General features: G+C 40.1%; 1 protein-coding gene across 9 annotated transcripts in view; it reads right to left on the reverse strand.

The window, feature by feature from the left end:
- The window catches only part of tenm3 (teneurin transmembrane protein 3), a 498,200-nt gene that overhangs the window by 142,682 nt on the left and 340,179 nt on the right, over positions 1-15,339 (reverse strand). For all 9 annotated transcript variants that reach the window (XM_074697994.1, XM_074698004.1, XM_074697986.1 and 6 more), the window contains 2 exons: positions 7,085-7,258; positions 6,404-6,468 (listed from right to left, as the gene is read on the reverse strand). In XM_074697994.1, coding sequence (XP_074554095.1) covers positions 6,404-6,468; positions 7,085-7,258 — 239 coding nt within the window. The remainder of the gene's footprint in view (positions 1-6,403; positions 6,469-7,084; positions 7,259-15,339) is intronic.

Genomic DNA, 15,339 nt, shown 5'->3' on the forward strand with positions numbered 1-15,339 from the left:
AAAAAGGATTTCTGTGATTAATTTTGTAGTGATGGTGGACACTGCAGCCTAACTGTCAGACAGACAGTTAGGAAAGAGCAGAGCAGAAAAAAGATACACAGGAGAGAGATAGCGCACAAGCTAAGGCTAACACAAGCTAAGCTGATAGTGCTAATGTTCATTCCAACACACATGCTGTAGTTATTCTACAGTTGTCTGTTCGAACTTGAGAGTCTATCAGTGATCAGAAGCATCCGTATCCCTTAGTAAAAAATCAGGATGCATTTAAAGCCTCATTCATATTTCAGCTTGAAGAAATAATGAATGTTTTTCTATTTCTTTGCGGTTTTTCTTTGTTTTTCTGTCCAGGCTAATGCAAACCCATTACCCTCAGTGGAACAAATAAAGTTGTTTGGGTGTAATTAAATTCCTCTGGGATTAAAAATCTAGGTTTGATGCTGACTTATGCAGATTTATTTGTTTTGTCTAATAAAAAATCAACTAAAAGCTCAGAGAAGATCTCTGCTGTCTGATTTAAGTTAGTTCACCAGTGCAAAATCAAAAAGCTCCTACATGAGGTGAAATTAACTGCAGGTGAAATTTTTAGCTGTGCCTCTCTCATACTGTGTCAGAGAGAGCTGTCTGTGTTTCTGACACTGTGTCCTGATTCTTTTACACACTGCTGAAGATGCAGATTTAGAAGATGGAATAATGATGCTGCTGCACCTGTAAAGACTCATCATGACGCTTTTAACTGAGATCTGCACGAGGACAATGCAGCTCCCCCTCCATTACTCAAGACTTATTTCTCTGGTTTTTAACTTGTGTTTCTGACTACCCTGAGGGGCTATCAGAGTGAAAAACATGGAGCACTGTTACACCCTGACATCCTCACACAGACACCTTTACTGCTATGTGTTTACTGGGTGAGCTGAAGCAGGTCTGCTAAGTATCAGATGGAGGCAGGGTCGGATTTTACGAGGAACACTCTGGATCAATTAGTCACAGAGGAGGATTTGTGTGTGTGTGTGTGTGTGTGTGTGTGTGTGTGTGTGTGTGTGTGTGTGTGTGTGTGTGTGTGTGTGTGTGTGTTTTTAACACAATCTGTCCTCACACATAAACTCAGTAACCACAAAATAAACCAGAAGAAAAACCTTTGGAAATTATTCTTAAAAGCTGGTTAGCTGTCTGTTTTAATATTTGTGTTTTTCAGCAAGGTGAAGACCTGTAACTCTACAGACTCATGACAACCATGGCGATAGGCTGATGTAACTCAGTTATGTCTCCATGACATGACATATTTGTTGTACTTGTTACAATGACAAATAAAGTTAAATTCTATTATGCAGTGTAGCAAACTAAAATAATTGTCTCTTATTTATGAAACAATGAATCACTGGGTTCCCTTGAGAGATTTGGTTGAGTAGAGATGGATATGGTGTATGTAAATTTTTTTTATTTGTTCATTGAGAATTTAATCATTCATTTAAATTGTTCAATTTTCTATATATGTTTAAGTTACAGCACAGATATGCATTACAATGAACTCAAAGGCTCTCTGGCATTTACAAACCGTTTGTCCTACTTGGAAAAAGTGGTGTTCTTGTCAGATTTTCAAATTTCCGACAGTCCTTGAATGTATCACACTTGATGTCAGCAGCATGCTTTAAACCGGGGGGGAGCGAGAGTGATTTTGGGGGACTGCCGTCCACATCTCATTTATTCACGCGTCCTTTTTGAAAATCTGCAGAAAATCAATCATTTGCTCTAGCTCAATTCTGTACAAAACAGATAATTCTACACTCTTTACTGCATTAAACAAGCCCTGAATGATCAATACTTGTCCTGTATTTAAATCTAAAGAATTCTTTGAAAAGTTCCTTCCATCTGCCTGGTGTCATGTTTCAGCTTGGGGCTGCTCTGCATCAATCAGCAACAGTTTGTGTGTTCAGAGCATGTAAAACTGAAAATACTTCACTTTTCTTTGATCCAAGGCTTGAATTAAGTGTTTTGTACATAGTTCCTCACAGTTTTTAGCCTTTAGCCCTGGTTCTCCTGACCTCATAGAAGTATAGAAGTTCATATTTCTGTGAAAATTGAGTCCACATCGAGTAAAGATGTGACAGAAGCAAAAACTGTCCTAAAAATCAAATCAGCTTATCTTATGTGCAGGACTGTGTAGATTTTGTAAAGATAGAACCATAACACTTTTTTTCATGTATTCCTTATGCCTCAGGGTACCTAAAAAATGTGTTCCCACCTTATTTTTTAATGTCTTTTAATGTAATTCTAATGTCCTGGAATTCAAATTCTTTATTTTGGGATCTTAAGGAGGTATGAGATTAAAATGCGATTAATTAGAATCCTGTAATTAATTAAATTAATTTTTTTAATCGCCTGACAGCACTAATTTTGACTCTAGTAATATTTTTCTGCTGTTGTTATGAATTGAATCCCTGTTGAGCACTTTAAAAGGTCTCTCTAAATAACTAATCATTATGATTATTTTTAATCATCATTATAAAATCATCATTATAAACCATCCAAATGGTTGGTATGGTCACTAAAAAGGAATTCAACTAAATCACAGATTGAAAAATGATCATACCACTAATGAAAAAAATTAAAGTGTTAACAGTAATGACGAAACTCTTTCAAAGGTTTGTTATTGATTTATCAAGTGTTCGTATTTAAAGTCCTTCAACTGTTTCTCTCTTGAATTTTTTTTTCTATTCATTGATTTGTGTTTTTGTTTTAATTAATCTCTCTGTAATAATGAATCCCTCTTTGCTCCACTCTGTTTACTCAGTCTGCTCAGATTCACAAACGCAGAGTGTAGAAGAGCATGTGCAGATATTACAAATCAAAACATGCTGTGTGTGTGTGTGTGTGTGTGTGTGTGTGTGTGTGTGTGTGTGTGTGTGTGTGTGTGTGTGTGTGTGTGTGTGTGTGTGTGTGTGTGTGTGTGTGCCTGTGAGTAAGTATGTGTGTGTGTGTGTGCAAAGGAGTAGAGTATCCGTGTGTGAAGAATGGAATCCCTAGAAACTATAACAGATGCTTCAGCCGAGAAAAAAACCCAGTTATATATAAAAATAAATAAAAAAACATTGCTTTAACATTCTTCACAAGGGAGCCTCTACACACATACACACACACACAAAGGTGAGTATGCTACACTAAAATTACGCAGCCACCCACACACACACTCTTGCGTGCACAGTGAAATTAGCTGGAGGCGAGAGATTTCCAAGTCCAAGGACCATCCGAGCTGAGATGGTAATTGCTTGTGTTCATTCTGGGAATCAGTAACCTTTGTGAAAAAAACGAACCCTCTGTCTTCTTCTCTACTCTTCATTTTTTCAGTCCTTCTCTCCTTTCCCGCTCTGGGTTTTAAAGAAAATGAAATATCACTCCCACAGAATCTCACGAGCCTCAAACTGGCAGTTTTGGAGCCACAGGGAGAACTGAGGAGTGGGAGGGGTTGAGGAAGAGGATGAAGAGGATGAAGAGGATGAAGTGGAGGGAACAGTGGATATCAGGAGTTCAGATCTTGAAATCCTCTTTTTTTAGTTCTTTTCAAAATCAGCCCAAGATCTTGACTGCCAGCTTAGGGTAAGCCGAGTTCATGAAGGAGAAACCCTTTTTATAATCGTTCATTCTGCTGTTTATCAACAAAAACTGAGAAACCCTCAGGTCAGTTTCTTCAGAGTCAGTCCAGTTCAAGTTTCAGATGGTGCTCCTACTTCCTAATTTTCCATTAACTCTTTTTGATGGACGTCAATTAAACAATTATGTTCTTCTCCAAAGTGTCTCCTTGACTGTATTTCTATGTTTTAATGTGTTTCTGGGTCAGCCTGTGTGACTCTTCTACTCATACAACTCAAAGACTAAAGTCAAACACATTTTTCTGAAAGTATTTGAGGATAAAAATGATTCAAATGTCATAAATTAGCCCCGGCCTGTTTCTCTAAGCCCCGTCCCTCAGGGGTCAGAGCAGTCACATACATGAACACATTCACATTCCTTATTAACTGTCTTTACAATTAGAGTAGTGTGTTATAGACACTGATGTAGCCAGGTATCTGGTAAGTTGCATATATTTGTATACGTTTAGGCCCGCCATCCACACCAAACCACAGTTTTACATCACTAAAATGAAGTTTTCTGGAAACTTGGGCCAAAGTGAAGATTTTGGAGAACTCCAGTTTTATGGTTTAATGTATGAAACTAAGTTTTTGGTTCTCCAATGTCACAGCTTAGTGACGGGGGTCCATTCTGATTGGCTGGCACTTCTAGAAAACATGACACCCAGAAATTGTAAATAAATTTCCATACCTCAGATTGATGTCTTTTCAGAGACAACCTAGATCCCCCCCCCAAAAAAAAAAAAAAAAAAAAACCAACAAACAAAAAAAAAACCAAACAAACAAAAAAAAAACCGTCTGAGCTGATTTATGAATGAATGTGAGTTAAATGATTATTTCCGTTAGTCTAAAGTGCTAATGGGGGCCGTGGCTGTGTTTGGACCAATAGACTTTTGTGGTATGAATGCCTATGAAACCCTCATTGTCACCTTTTTTTTCAACAGCCCAGTCCAGGGGTTCTTCCAGTGGTTAAGAATAATACATATTAACATGTATATATAACTGTATACAATATATACAGTGCTTGATAAATGGATAGGACCATCATCCAAAAAGAGATAACCATCCAGCATCTCAAGGTGCTTTAATCCAAACTCTTGAAGTGCTTTTCCTTTCCTTATCAATTTTGAACAGGAGTGAGGAGTTTCAAACTGGATTCATGTCAATAACAAAAAAAAAAAAAAAAAAAAAACCCTTCCGCCAGAAACTGAATTTCTCTGAGAGGTCAGAAACTAATCTACAAAAACTTACAAACACTAAAACATTTTCCTGTTCAGGAACAAAAGTAAATAACTGTAATTTGAATTTTTAAGAAAATACTTTTTTCTGCTTTTTTTTCTAAAACAGCTTGCACAATTGGATTAACCCTTACAGAAACACACAATGTCTTTTGGTAGCCCCCTATAGTCAGGAGGACCAAAACTTTCAGGTCCTTTTTACCTCAAACAGCCCCCTCAGCATGTCGAGAGGCATTAAGTGCATCAGTATCCACCAAGGATGCCCGGTGCCCCAAGGACCCCTCCCTACTAGATGCTCTCAACAAGTTCCATGCCCGCTTCAAGGACCCCAACACCCCCTCCAGAACCAGACCCAGGCCATCACCAGGCCAAATGTAGACCTCCCCCTGAAAGTCATGGATGCTTGAAGAAGCTGGTCATGGCCCACATTAAAGAGCCTGTAGGTGTCCCCGTGGATCCACACCAGTATGCTTACAGGGAGAACTACTCCACTGATGATGCCATCTCATCATGCCCTCACCCACCTGTAGGACAGGAACTATCTACATCTACCTGCTCAGTCTGAACTTCACCTCAGCCTTCTACACATCCCATAGGCCCTTGTGCAGAAACTGACAACCCTGGGATTGAGTCCCTGAGTCCTTCACTAAGGAACTGGGTCCTGGACTTCCTGACCAACAGACCATTGATCATCAGGATTCAAAACAACATCTCCTCTTCCATCACACTCAGCACTGGCTCCCTCTAGGGGTGTGTACTGACCCCCCTTTCTGTTTACTCCTCTTACACATGAGTTCTCTGATATTTATCAGGCTAAAAAAATCATGTGGGTGAAATTCTGTGCTACCCGTGTGTAGATGTGTGCTAGTATCACAATAAAGTTGTGAAGCACTGTGTTCATATTTGTCTCCGATTTCTATTCTATGATACCAACAGGCTCCATTTCACCGCTCCCTGGTTCTCAAGTAAACAAAGAGACAAGCCAGGATGTCAAATGTCTTACAGATTATTGTTTTAGTTTCAGTTCAGCAGGACTTCATCTGCCATACCCCCAATTAAAACACCCTGAAACACATGGTTGTTTTATAATCCTGTGAGGTTTTTCAAAAGTAAACCTGCCGTTCAAAAATTGAAACAAATGCCTCAGACCAAAGTGGAATCCGGCTATAACAAACTGTAAAATCTGCTAACATACAAGCCTCCACCTCACCTGTTTTACATTGTGAAAAGAGGTATAGAGAGGAAGAAAGGGAGGAGGGGGTAAGGCCTGGAGAAAGAGAACCCTGACCATGTTTATCTGATGGGCTCAAACCAGCCAGTGTAAGCGACGCATGAAGCAACAAGAGAAGGACGCTGTGATACAGGGAGGAGGAAGGAAACCAAAAAGATGAGAGGAGAGATGAGGAGGGACTACATGTGGACAGCACAGAAAGGAGAGCCTTCAGATTGATCGGTGTGTGTCTGAAGCTCCAGCATTAAAAATGAAAAGAAACAGAACATAAAAAAAGGATGACACAAAGAAAGCTGTTGGTGTTTTCTTACCTATGCAGTAACAGAGCAGCACAGAGAGCAGCACAGACAGTCCTACAGCACTGAGTGCCGTACACCTGAGGAGAGACACAGAGACTTGTCTTTATGATGCTTCCTCTACGTCCGCCTCAGGAAACAAAGAAACATTCACATACGTTTTGTTGCAGCTGCTCAAAGTTTCATTCTGGATCTGCAGAGGACTGTGAAGTCTGTGTGATATGAGGGGTCACTTCAATTGCAAAAACTCAGCTGGATTTTTAAGTTTCTTGTTATTTGTGTTCTTGTTTCAGTAATTTCTCCTACATACAGATGATGAGATTACTGCTGTAGCTCAGGATATGCTTTTTCTTCTTCTTCTGAATTTTATAGACTACCCAGTCCTGACTCTTTTTCCTAATTTGCCACAAATACTAACAGGATGAGCAGGAGGATCAGCTTTACATTAAATCCCTCTAACATACATGTTCAAGATAATCTGAGCAGGCTGAGAGGAAAAGTGCACCCAGTCAGACTCTGCTGTCAAACACTCAAGCTTTAACGCAACCTTAACTTGTTTTGTGACTGGAAGTAAATCTGCCGCCACTCAAATTTTATGAGACTAAACTGTGGCAGCTTTTTTATTTGTTTGTTTTTTTAAACCAACCAATCCTCACAGACACTGCTGTTTAGACTCATTCCATTGCCCCATCTCACCTCCATGAGCAGTACTTGGAGGATTTCTTAAACTTGAAGGCGGAGCGGGACAGGGTGTTCCTTGGCAGCGGCCTGGTGGGCGGGGAGTACACAGAGCCCGTTGCCATGGTGTAGCCAGGTGTTGCCGTGGAAAAGAGGGGGGTGGTGCCTGTACCTGTCTTGAAGAGGAAGTGCCTGCAGGTGAGAGAAAAAGAAGAAAGATGGAAAGGTTCATTTAGAGAACCAGCTCAGGTCATCAAAATGAAAGCAGCACAAAAGAGTTACACACTGTCGCCCCCTGGTGGTGGCTGAAGCTTGGTGGGTTTTCATACCATCATAATAAACATATATTTATTTTCTTTGATTCAAAAAGTCCATATATTTTCCACTGCATTTAGGAACAAATAGTATTTCAGATTCAAGCTGCCCCTCTGCAGTGACTTGACTCACTCAGACCTTGGACATGGTACTGGAACTTACTCAGCAGTTAGGCCAGGTTCAGGCTCTTCTCAGTTATTTTCAGAAGCATTCAGTGGACCTGTTGTCTTGTGCGGGAACATACAGTTTATACTGTGTGCAAGGTGCCACATGGCTGACTCAAGAGGGGAATGTTCATGTGCTAAGGATGGGGGTCATCCAACAAGGTTCTGCAGGAAAACCAAGAAAATCAAGGTATGGAAATCTGGGTAGGTAAAGTCTATCATGCTGGCTGTGGACTGACCACAGCTACTGCAGTGCGTCATCACTGCGTTATCGAATTAATGTCATCTGTACGATACCTCAGTGCAAACTCAAAGCCCTGGTGATGTTAGCTCCCTCCAGCTGGGGTTGGATTCTAACATAAAAACAGAGCAGCTGGAGAGTTCAGGTCAAACTCAGAGATTGAGGCGTGAAGACGTGTTCTGATCCACTGATTCAGACTTTGGTCTCCTGGTGGGGCAGACCTTGGTGTCCTGGGGGGGCAGACTTTTCCTCCTTACGACGTCTTTTTCCATCGTCTACTGAACGTCCATGTATGACATCCACAGTTGACACCCCGTTTGTGAGCTACCCACTAATGAGTTAAGCTAACGGAGTTAATTTTCATGCAGCTTTATTTGGCTCAGCAGCAGCTTTGAAGTAAAAACGCCTTTATCTGTATTTACAGCTACCATCTGCTGCTGAGAAAATCAAATGAAGCTATAGGAAGGTGAACAGGAACAGTCTGCCACCTTCAGAATCTGAACTACAGCTAAACACAGGAACTAGAAGGAGGATCAAAACAATAAGAATAACTAAAAAGGCCACAATGACATTAACAGCAACAACAGCTCAGTCCACAGAGACATGGCTTTGGAACTTTAGTGATGCTGGTTCAAGGCCCTGGCGTGGACAAATTTTTTTTTGTTTAGTCTAACTTACAGGAAGGTAAATGTATGTTCAGTGAATGTTGGAAAAACATGTCTGAAGTAACAGTCTGCACCTTCAGGAGACCAAAAAAGACGTTAAAAGGACGTCCTTTGAATGTCTCTTTGGAGTTTGGAGGTTGTGCCCAGGTTCTAAGCAATGCAGACCACAAGACTCAATCACAGTCTTAATGAGCTCATATGGATGAGGAAAAAAAGGGGGGGTGGGGGGTGGTGGGGGTGTGTGTATATAGATGTAATGGATTTAGGTTTCAACCCCATCCTGGTCAACACGCTCTTCACTCTCTGCAGTTTCCACTGCTTCCGCTACAAACAGGTCTTTGATCACACGCTCTGTGGACAACACACAGAGAAAAAAAGGAATCTGAAGTGACAGAAACGCCATGATGGGACTCTGTGTTTGGACCACAATTGCTAAGACTCTCTTAATCTCACAGAACTGTTCCCCTGTGTTAGCCACAATACAGAACGAGAAAGCTGTGCGGTGACTCATTAACTTGATTAATGAAGCCTGTGGCGGGCATTTTTTCTTTCCATTGTGCATCCGTTAACTCAAGCAGAACCACCTTCTGCCACCAGTCCTGCACTGAGTCATTACCTATAAGTCATCTGCAATTTATCCGTGCAGGATGTAAAGACCCAACGCATGTTTAATCTTCTCTGCAAAGCTGATACGGCACAGATTAACACAGAAAGCTTTGAGCACATATAAGAAGTTTTATTAGTACCTGCATGAGAGAGCTGTCAGGAGGAAGTTCATACATGTATAGCTGCAGTAATTACTGAGGTCACAACGTCTAATTAATGACAGAAGCCTGGCTAACGAGCATCTGTAATTACAATCAGACTGCTCTCTAACAAGGCGCTGTGATTAACAATTAGAACCTATTATAACGAGAGCCCTTCAATTAATACCTGCCTTCAGGCGCGATGTAGAGAGAGATAGAGGAACACAGAAAGAAAGAGAGAGGGAGTAACAGCCAGAGAAGGGATTAAAATAAAGAAGGAGATGTGTGACAGCAGAGGAAAAGAGAGACTAAGCATTCCTGTTTTTGTTATTCATCTGAAAGCAACTAAAGCACAAATATAATTAAGAGAATGAGATGTAGTGAGTCACCAAGCAAAAGAGATACTGAATCTTCAGTTATTGTTAAAAACCGCTTGGAGTGGGAAAAAAGGGAGTTAAACAAACAAAACAGGGTTTGAAAAACAGGAGCAGGAGTCGTTCTGACTTCTGCTGGCAGATTCATGAATTGTTTGCAACCTTTAACACAATTTCCTTCTTTGTGAAACCTTTGTGTGTGTGTGTCATTACAACACACATGAGTAAATATAAAAACACACAAAAACACACACTTGCTTGGCTTTCTCCCTGAGAGGGAGGATTGTCTTTAATGACGTTGGCTTCTGAATTCTAAAAATTTGTGATGAGGTTTATTTCATGTCATTTCCCACCAAATGTATTAAGGCTGTGTTGTGCTTTCAACGAAAATGTGACTTGCACGAAAATGAGACGCACGAGATCCACTCGAGAGAATGCTGAGGCTTTTAGGCTTTTTGACACCCCGCGCGGCATCCGTTGATGTCTATTCCCAAACTGCAGGGGGCGGTGTAGCACAAACATATGTCTATCAGAGTACTAAACGAGAGTTGAAGAAGTTTGCCTTTGTTTACAACACATTTACATATCTGACCAGGTTATTTAACCGATTCCTCTTCACTGCCTAGAGTGGCCGCAATTTCACACTGGGAGTTACTGTTTATTTATTCGTAAAGAGTCTTACAAATGCCTGTATTTCTGCACTTAGACCACACCCGCCATCTTTTCCATGTGTCTCCGTCCAACAGGTTGGAAATTTTCGAGCGTGGCAGCACAGAAATTTTCTGCCTGAAAAAGACTTTGTAAGGGGGAGTAGGTGCGAAAATGACACAACCAGTCTGCATGAAGCAGCACTGACCCCATGGACGCAATGAGCATAAATCAGCCTTTAGTCGTGAAGATAATTGTACTCAGGGATAAATTCTTATCATTACCCATCTCGAGTTGAACTCATTGACTGTAAAAAAACGAAACAAAAAAAAATGTGTTCTGTGCAGTGACATGCTCTGAGCGTTAAAAAAGCTGATGCTCTAGATGTACAATCACAACATTTCACAAGTTCTGTGAAACTTCAGGTTTCTTTTGTGATTTTTTTAATGGTAATTTTTTTTATAAGTATTACTTTTCTATGACAGATGCATTTATAACTCTTAAGAGTTAGAACAATTTTAATTAAGAAAAGAGAGAAGAGAGAATTAAGAGAAAAGCAAAAATGTGCACAAAATTTGCAACAAAGTCAAATTGTTATTCATATTTAAAGCTCAGTCTGAATAGAAATGTTAATGTTTTAGAGTTAGAAGGACATTGTTTAAAAACTTAGACTCTTTCAGCGTTGCGGTAGTGTGTCTCACATTGTCTTGTAAATGTGTGCTCTGTGCAATTGAGACCCATTTGATGTAAAAATAAGTAAGATTAAAAAACTGCTTCACTGTGAACCTGAGAGAAAAGTGGAGGGCGGAACAAAATAGTTGAGTGTATTTGCAGTAACTCATGTAGAGTAGTGCACAGAGTCTACACAACCAGAGGACGACAATAACTCCTGAGTAAAGCCGGCACACAGTGCGTGCAGTTCTTCACCTCTCGCGACGTTAATGTCTCTTTAACAGAGGAGTTTGTTTCCTCTGTTCACACAGCCGGGGGTGCTTGTGTCTTCAGTGTGAGCAGGGATCATATGTATGCCTGACACTTTATTATTTATCCTGATATCAAACTGCATCAGGTTTCTGCAGATCACGCAAGACGAAGAGTCACATTTTATTTTTCTTTTCTCCAGATGAAAAAAGTCAGAACAAGAGAGGAGTCAGGCACTAAAGGAGATTTTATGAAGATTAAGAACCTTGAGGATTTTTTTTTTTTTACCATGTTGTGAAGAGAAACTTAAACGAACAAAACACTTAGATTTCAGAGTTTCCATTAGTCGGGCAGATGCTGTCTAATTAAAATTAAAGTGATTCAAACACAATCTGACGACGGTGGACTCAAATGAGGAACTAAATTGAGATTCTTTTCCAGCCCTCGTCTCTCTTTCTTTTTGTGTTCTATTTCTGTATTCCCTCCACACCTTTCGTCTTAAACTTCACTTTCAGATCGTTTAGTCATGAAAGTGCAGTTTTCCTGCTCCATGAAGCACCATGGGAAGTCTTTATACCATAAAACACAACTTGATATCTGCAAATACAGCTGCAGATGTAACTCAAACCCAGTATAGAGAACGACCCCGAAACAGGAGGGATTATGGGAGGACGGGCGTGATGCAGACATGTGATAGTCTGCTGGTCATCAGGAATAGAAAGCTGAGAATGATGAAGTGTGGTTTGGATTTATGGTTGTATTCAGCTGTTCCCCGTCTGAACAAAGGGAATTCACCACGCTCAGCTGAACTCACACTCTCTGCTTCATTCAGGGCGACAGAAAAACATCAATCAATCAAAGTTTAAGCATGCACCAGTCAGTTTCTCTCTCTTCTCTTACAGTTCAGGTAGTGTTTTTCATGCATTCATTCAAACGCAGCTTTAAAGTCATTCATATTAACTTCCACACACTGATAGCACAAGAGGCTTTTATAGAGGAGCATCAGTACCACATTCATACTCATTCACACAAAGCTGCGTAGGTCAACAGGAGCAAACTGAAGCTCAGCATCCTCAACAGAGACACTTGAAAATGGAATGGGAACTCTGTATGAGTCACCATATCTTTAAGCAGTGTTACATTGTACAGCATTCCTCCAGCTGTACACTCTTGAAAAGAAGGAGTTCATATCAGGCAAACTTCCACCAAATAAGGTATATTGAAAACCTAAGGACAAGCAGTGTAAATTCATGAACTTAAGTCTTTAATTCTGCAATTCAGCAATATCTTTTAGCAGATGCGAGGATGGGAAACATAATAGCTCCTACTCAAATAAAACAGGTGATTAAAGAGCCCAGCCCTTAATTCTCTGTGCAACTGAGTTCATGGCTGTGAAGCAACCAGAAATAAAGAGCCACCGTCTTTTTTTCTTTTCTTTATTTTTTTACCGATATGCTCATAAAAGGTGGATGTTGCACCTAGCTCTTTGCAGATGATGATGCCATGATGCAGGGATTAAAGTGAAAAAGAAAAATCTACAGTTGTATGAAAAAGTTTGGGCCCCCCTCTGAGGCTGCATGATAATTTACCTTATCTTCACAGGAAATGATCAAAGTGGCATGCCATTAATTTCCTAATCAAAGCTGAGTACTGGGGTGTTTTTGAGACAAACACTTTAAGTGTGGCGATATTCAATTGAATGTAATTAAATCAGAGGTTAGAAATAGGCTGTGCAAAAATGTGGGCACTCTTGTCATTTCACTTATTTGAATACCTGTAACTACTTATTGGAATACAAAATTGGTCTGATGAGCACATTCAGCATTGAACTCCACACACAGGTGTATCCAATCATGAGAAAAGGCATTTTAGGTGTTCTTCAAGGTGTTCTTCTCTTTGATTCTCCTCTGAAGAGTGGCGACATGGGGGCTTCAAAACAACTCTCAAATGACCTGAAAACAAAGATTACTGAGCATTCTGATTTAAGGGAAGGCTACAAAAAGCTATCCCAGAGATTTCAGCTTTATTTTGGAATAGGGTGCTGTGGAGTGATGAAACAAAGATTGAGTTATTTGGGCATAACAAGTGCCGTTATGGATGGCGGCAGAAGAACACAGCATTCCAAGAAAAAAACTTGTTACCCACAGTAAAATTCGGTGGAGGTTCCATCACGCTGTGGGGCTGTGTGGCGAGTGCTGGTACTGGGAATCTTGTTAAAGTTGAGGGTCGCATGGATTCCACTCAATACCAGCGAATTCTTGAGAATAATGTTCAAGAACGCTTCACAAAGTTAAAGTTACACCGGGGCTGGATATTTCAACAAGATAACGACCCAAAACACTGCTCAAAATCTTCTCAGGCATGTATGCAGAGGAACAAATACAATGTCCTGAGATGGCCATCCCATTCCCCAGACTTGAATATCATTGAAAATCTGTGGGATGATTTAAAGCGGGCTGTCCATACACAAAAACCATCGAACCTGACTGAACTAGAGATGTTTTGTAAGGAAGAATGGTCCAAAATACTTTCATCTCGAGTCCACACACTTATTACAGGCTATAGGAAGCGTCTGGTGGCTGTTATTTTTTCAAAAGGGGGCTCAACTAAATATTGATAGGATTTTTCTGTTGGGGTGCCCAGATCTATGCACATGTTTAATTTTGTTTTGATTCATATTGCATATTTACTGTTGATCCAATAAACCTCATTTCAACACTGAAATATTACTGTTTCCATCAGTAATTTGTTAGATCAAAATGAAGTTGCTGATACAAAGACCCAATGATTTATAAATGAAAATGACGGAAATTGTCAGGGGTGCCCAAAGTTTTTCGTACAGCTGTATCAATCAGAATCTGCTGAACTCTGTTGTGTGTGCATTTACTCACACGTCACCCTGCTTAGCCTTGCCCAGCAATCACTATGTCCTCCTTAAAATCCTGAACCCAACATAGTATTTGAAGACCAACTTTTTGGATCATTGTACATTGTGAATAATTTGTGTCTAATAATAGTGATGTAAAACAAATCTTTGTCCACTGTTTTAATACGATCTATGTATGACCTTTAAAAAAAAGTTTCTTTTCTATGTGCCTTCCTTCAGTCTGTGCCCAAACGTTTTGACTTTTGCTGTTGTCGTTATTCATCTCCTCTGCCATCCGCTGTCATTAGCACAAACACAAGATGGACTTAAGTTCACAGTAAATAAGCAGCAGCTGCTTTTTTTTCCCTAATGCTTTTAACTACTTCCTCAAAGAATTGACTGTAATGTCTGAGCAACATAACATAACATCATTACCTTTGGAATATGGAGTAATATAAGGATATGACCATGTATATGTTGTATTACAGCACAATGATTAGTGCAGTTTACCTGTAAAGTTTACGTCCTATCCTAATGAAAAATGACGCCAATCCACAATAGTTACTCGACTAACGGGGTAGCTAGGTGAATAAACAAAGACCATATTCCCTTAATACATTTCTATACACCAGAAATCTGTCACCACACCAGAGTTCTTTAATCCCTGCATGATGTATACACACTGTCATCTCTTCAACTCTCCAAAGGCTTTGAACCACATCTGGATCTTTGGGTAGACTTTATCCAGCTCTGTCTCTTTCTGAACCGTTCTTCATCAGAGTTTCAGCTGTTTGGTTTTCCACCAGAAAATTCTGAAGGTATTGTTCTGGAAATCTGGCCACACAGAACCACTCGACATATATGTTTCATTACCTACAAAGTGGGTTAAAGTGTCAGAGTATAGAGTTTTATTACTGACATGGTGATATGCACTGAGACAGCGCATCCTGCCAACCTGTTGCATGGGAGGGGCGATACCCAGTTAATAGGCTTTTGTATCTGATCGTATTAGAAAGTCTGCTGTCTCAGTCATATTTGATAAGAAAAGGATCAGAAGAGCTGCAGGGATCTGTACAGAGCTGCTGATTCAGAATGGAACAGTTTTATCAGAGAACCACAGTGTTACCTGAAACATGGAGGGTGATTTTCTCTGTTGCTTTTACTTTATAAATCAAAGACATGGTCCATTTAGTGGAGACAGACGTCCTTCACAATCACCACAAATGATCAGGTGAGATTTATCCAGTTTGAACAGGGCTTCAGATGAAGTTTCATGGTTACTGTTCTTTACAAGAGTAGCATATATCAGAATTATTTCAACTCCTGGATAATA

The sequence above is a fragment of the Halichoeres trimaculatus genome, unplaced genomic scaffold, assembly GCF_033239565.1.
Source record: "Halichoeres trimaculatus isolate MK-OKI-2021-1 unplaced genomic scaffold, fHalTri1.1 fHalTri1_scaffold_2, whole genome shotgun sequence".
Classification (NCBI taxonomy): domain Eukaryota; kingdom Metazoa; phylum Chordata; class Actinopteri; order Labriformes; family Labridae; genus Halichoeres; species Halichoeres trimaculatus.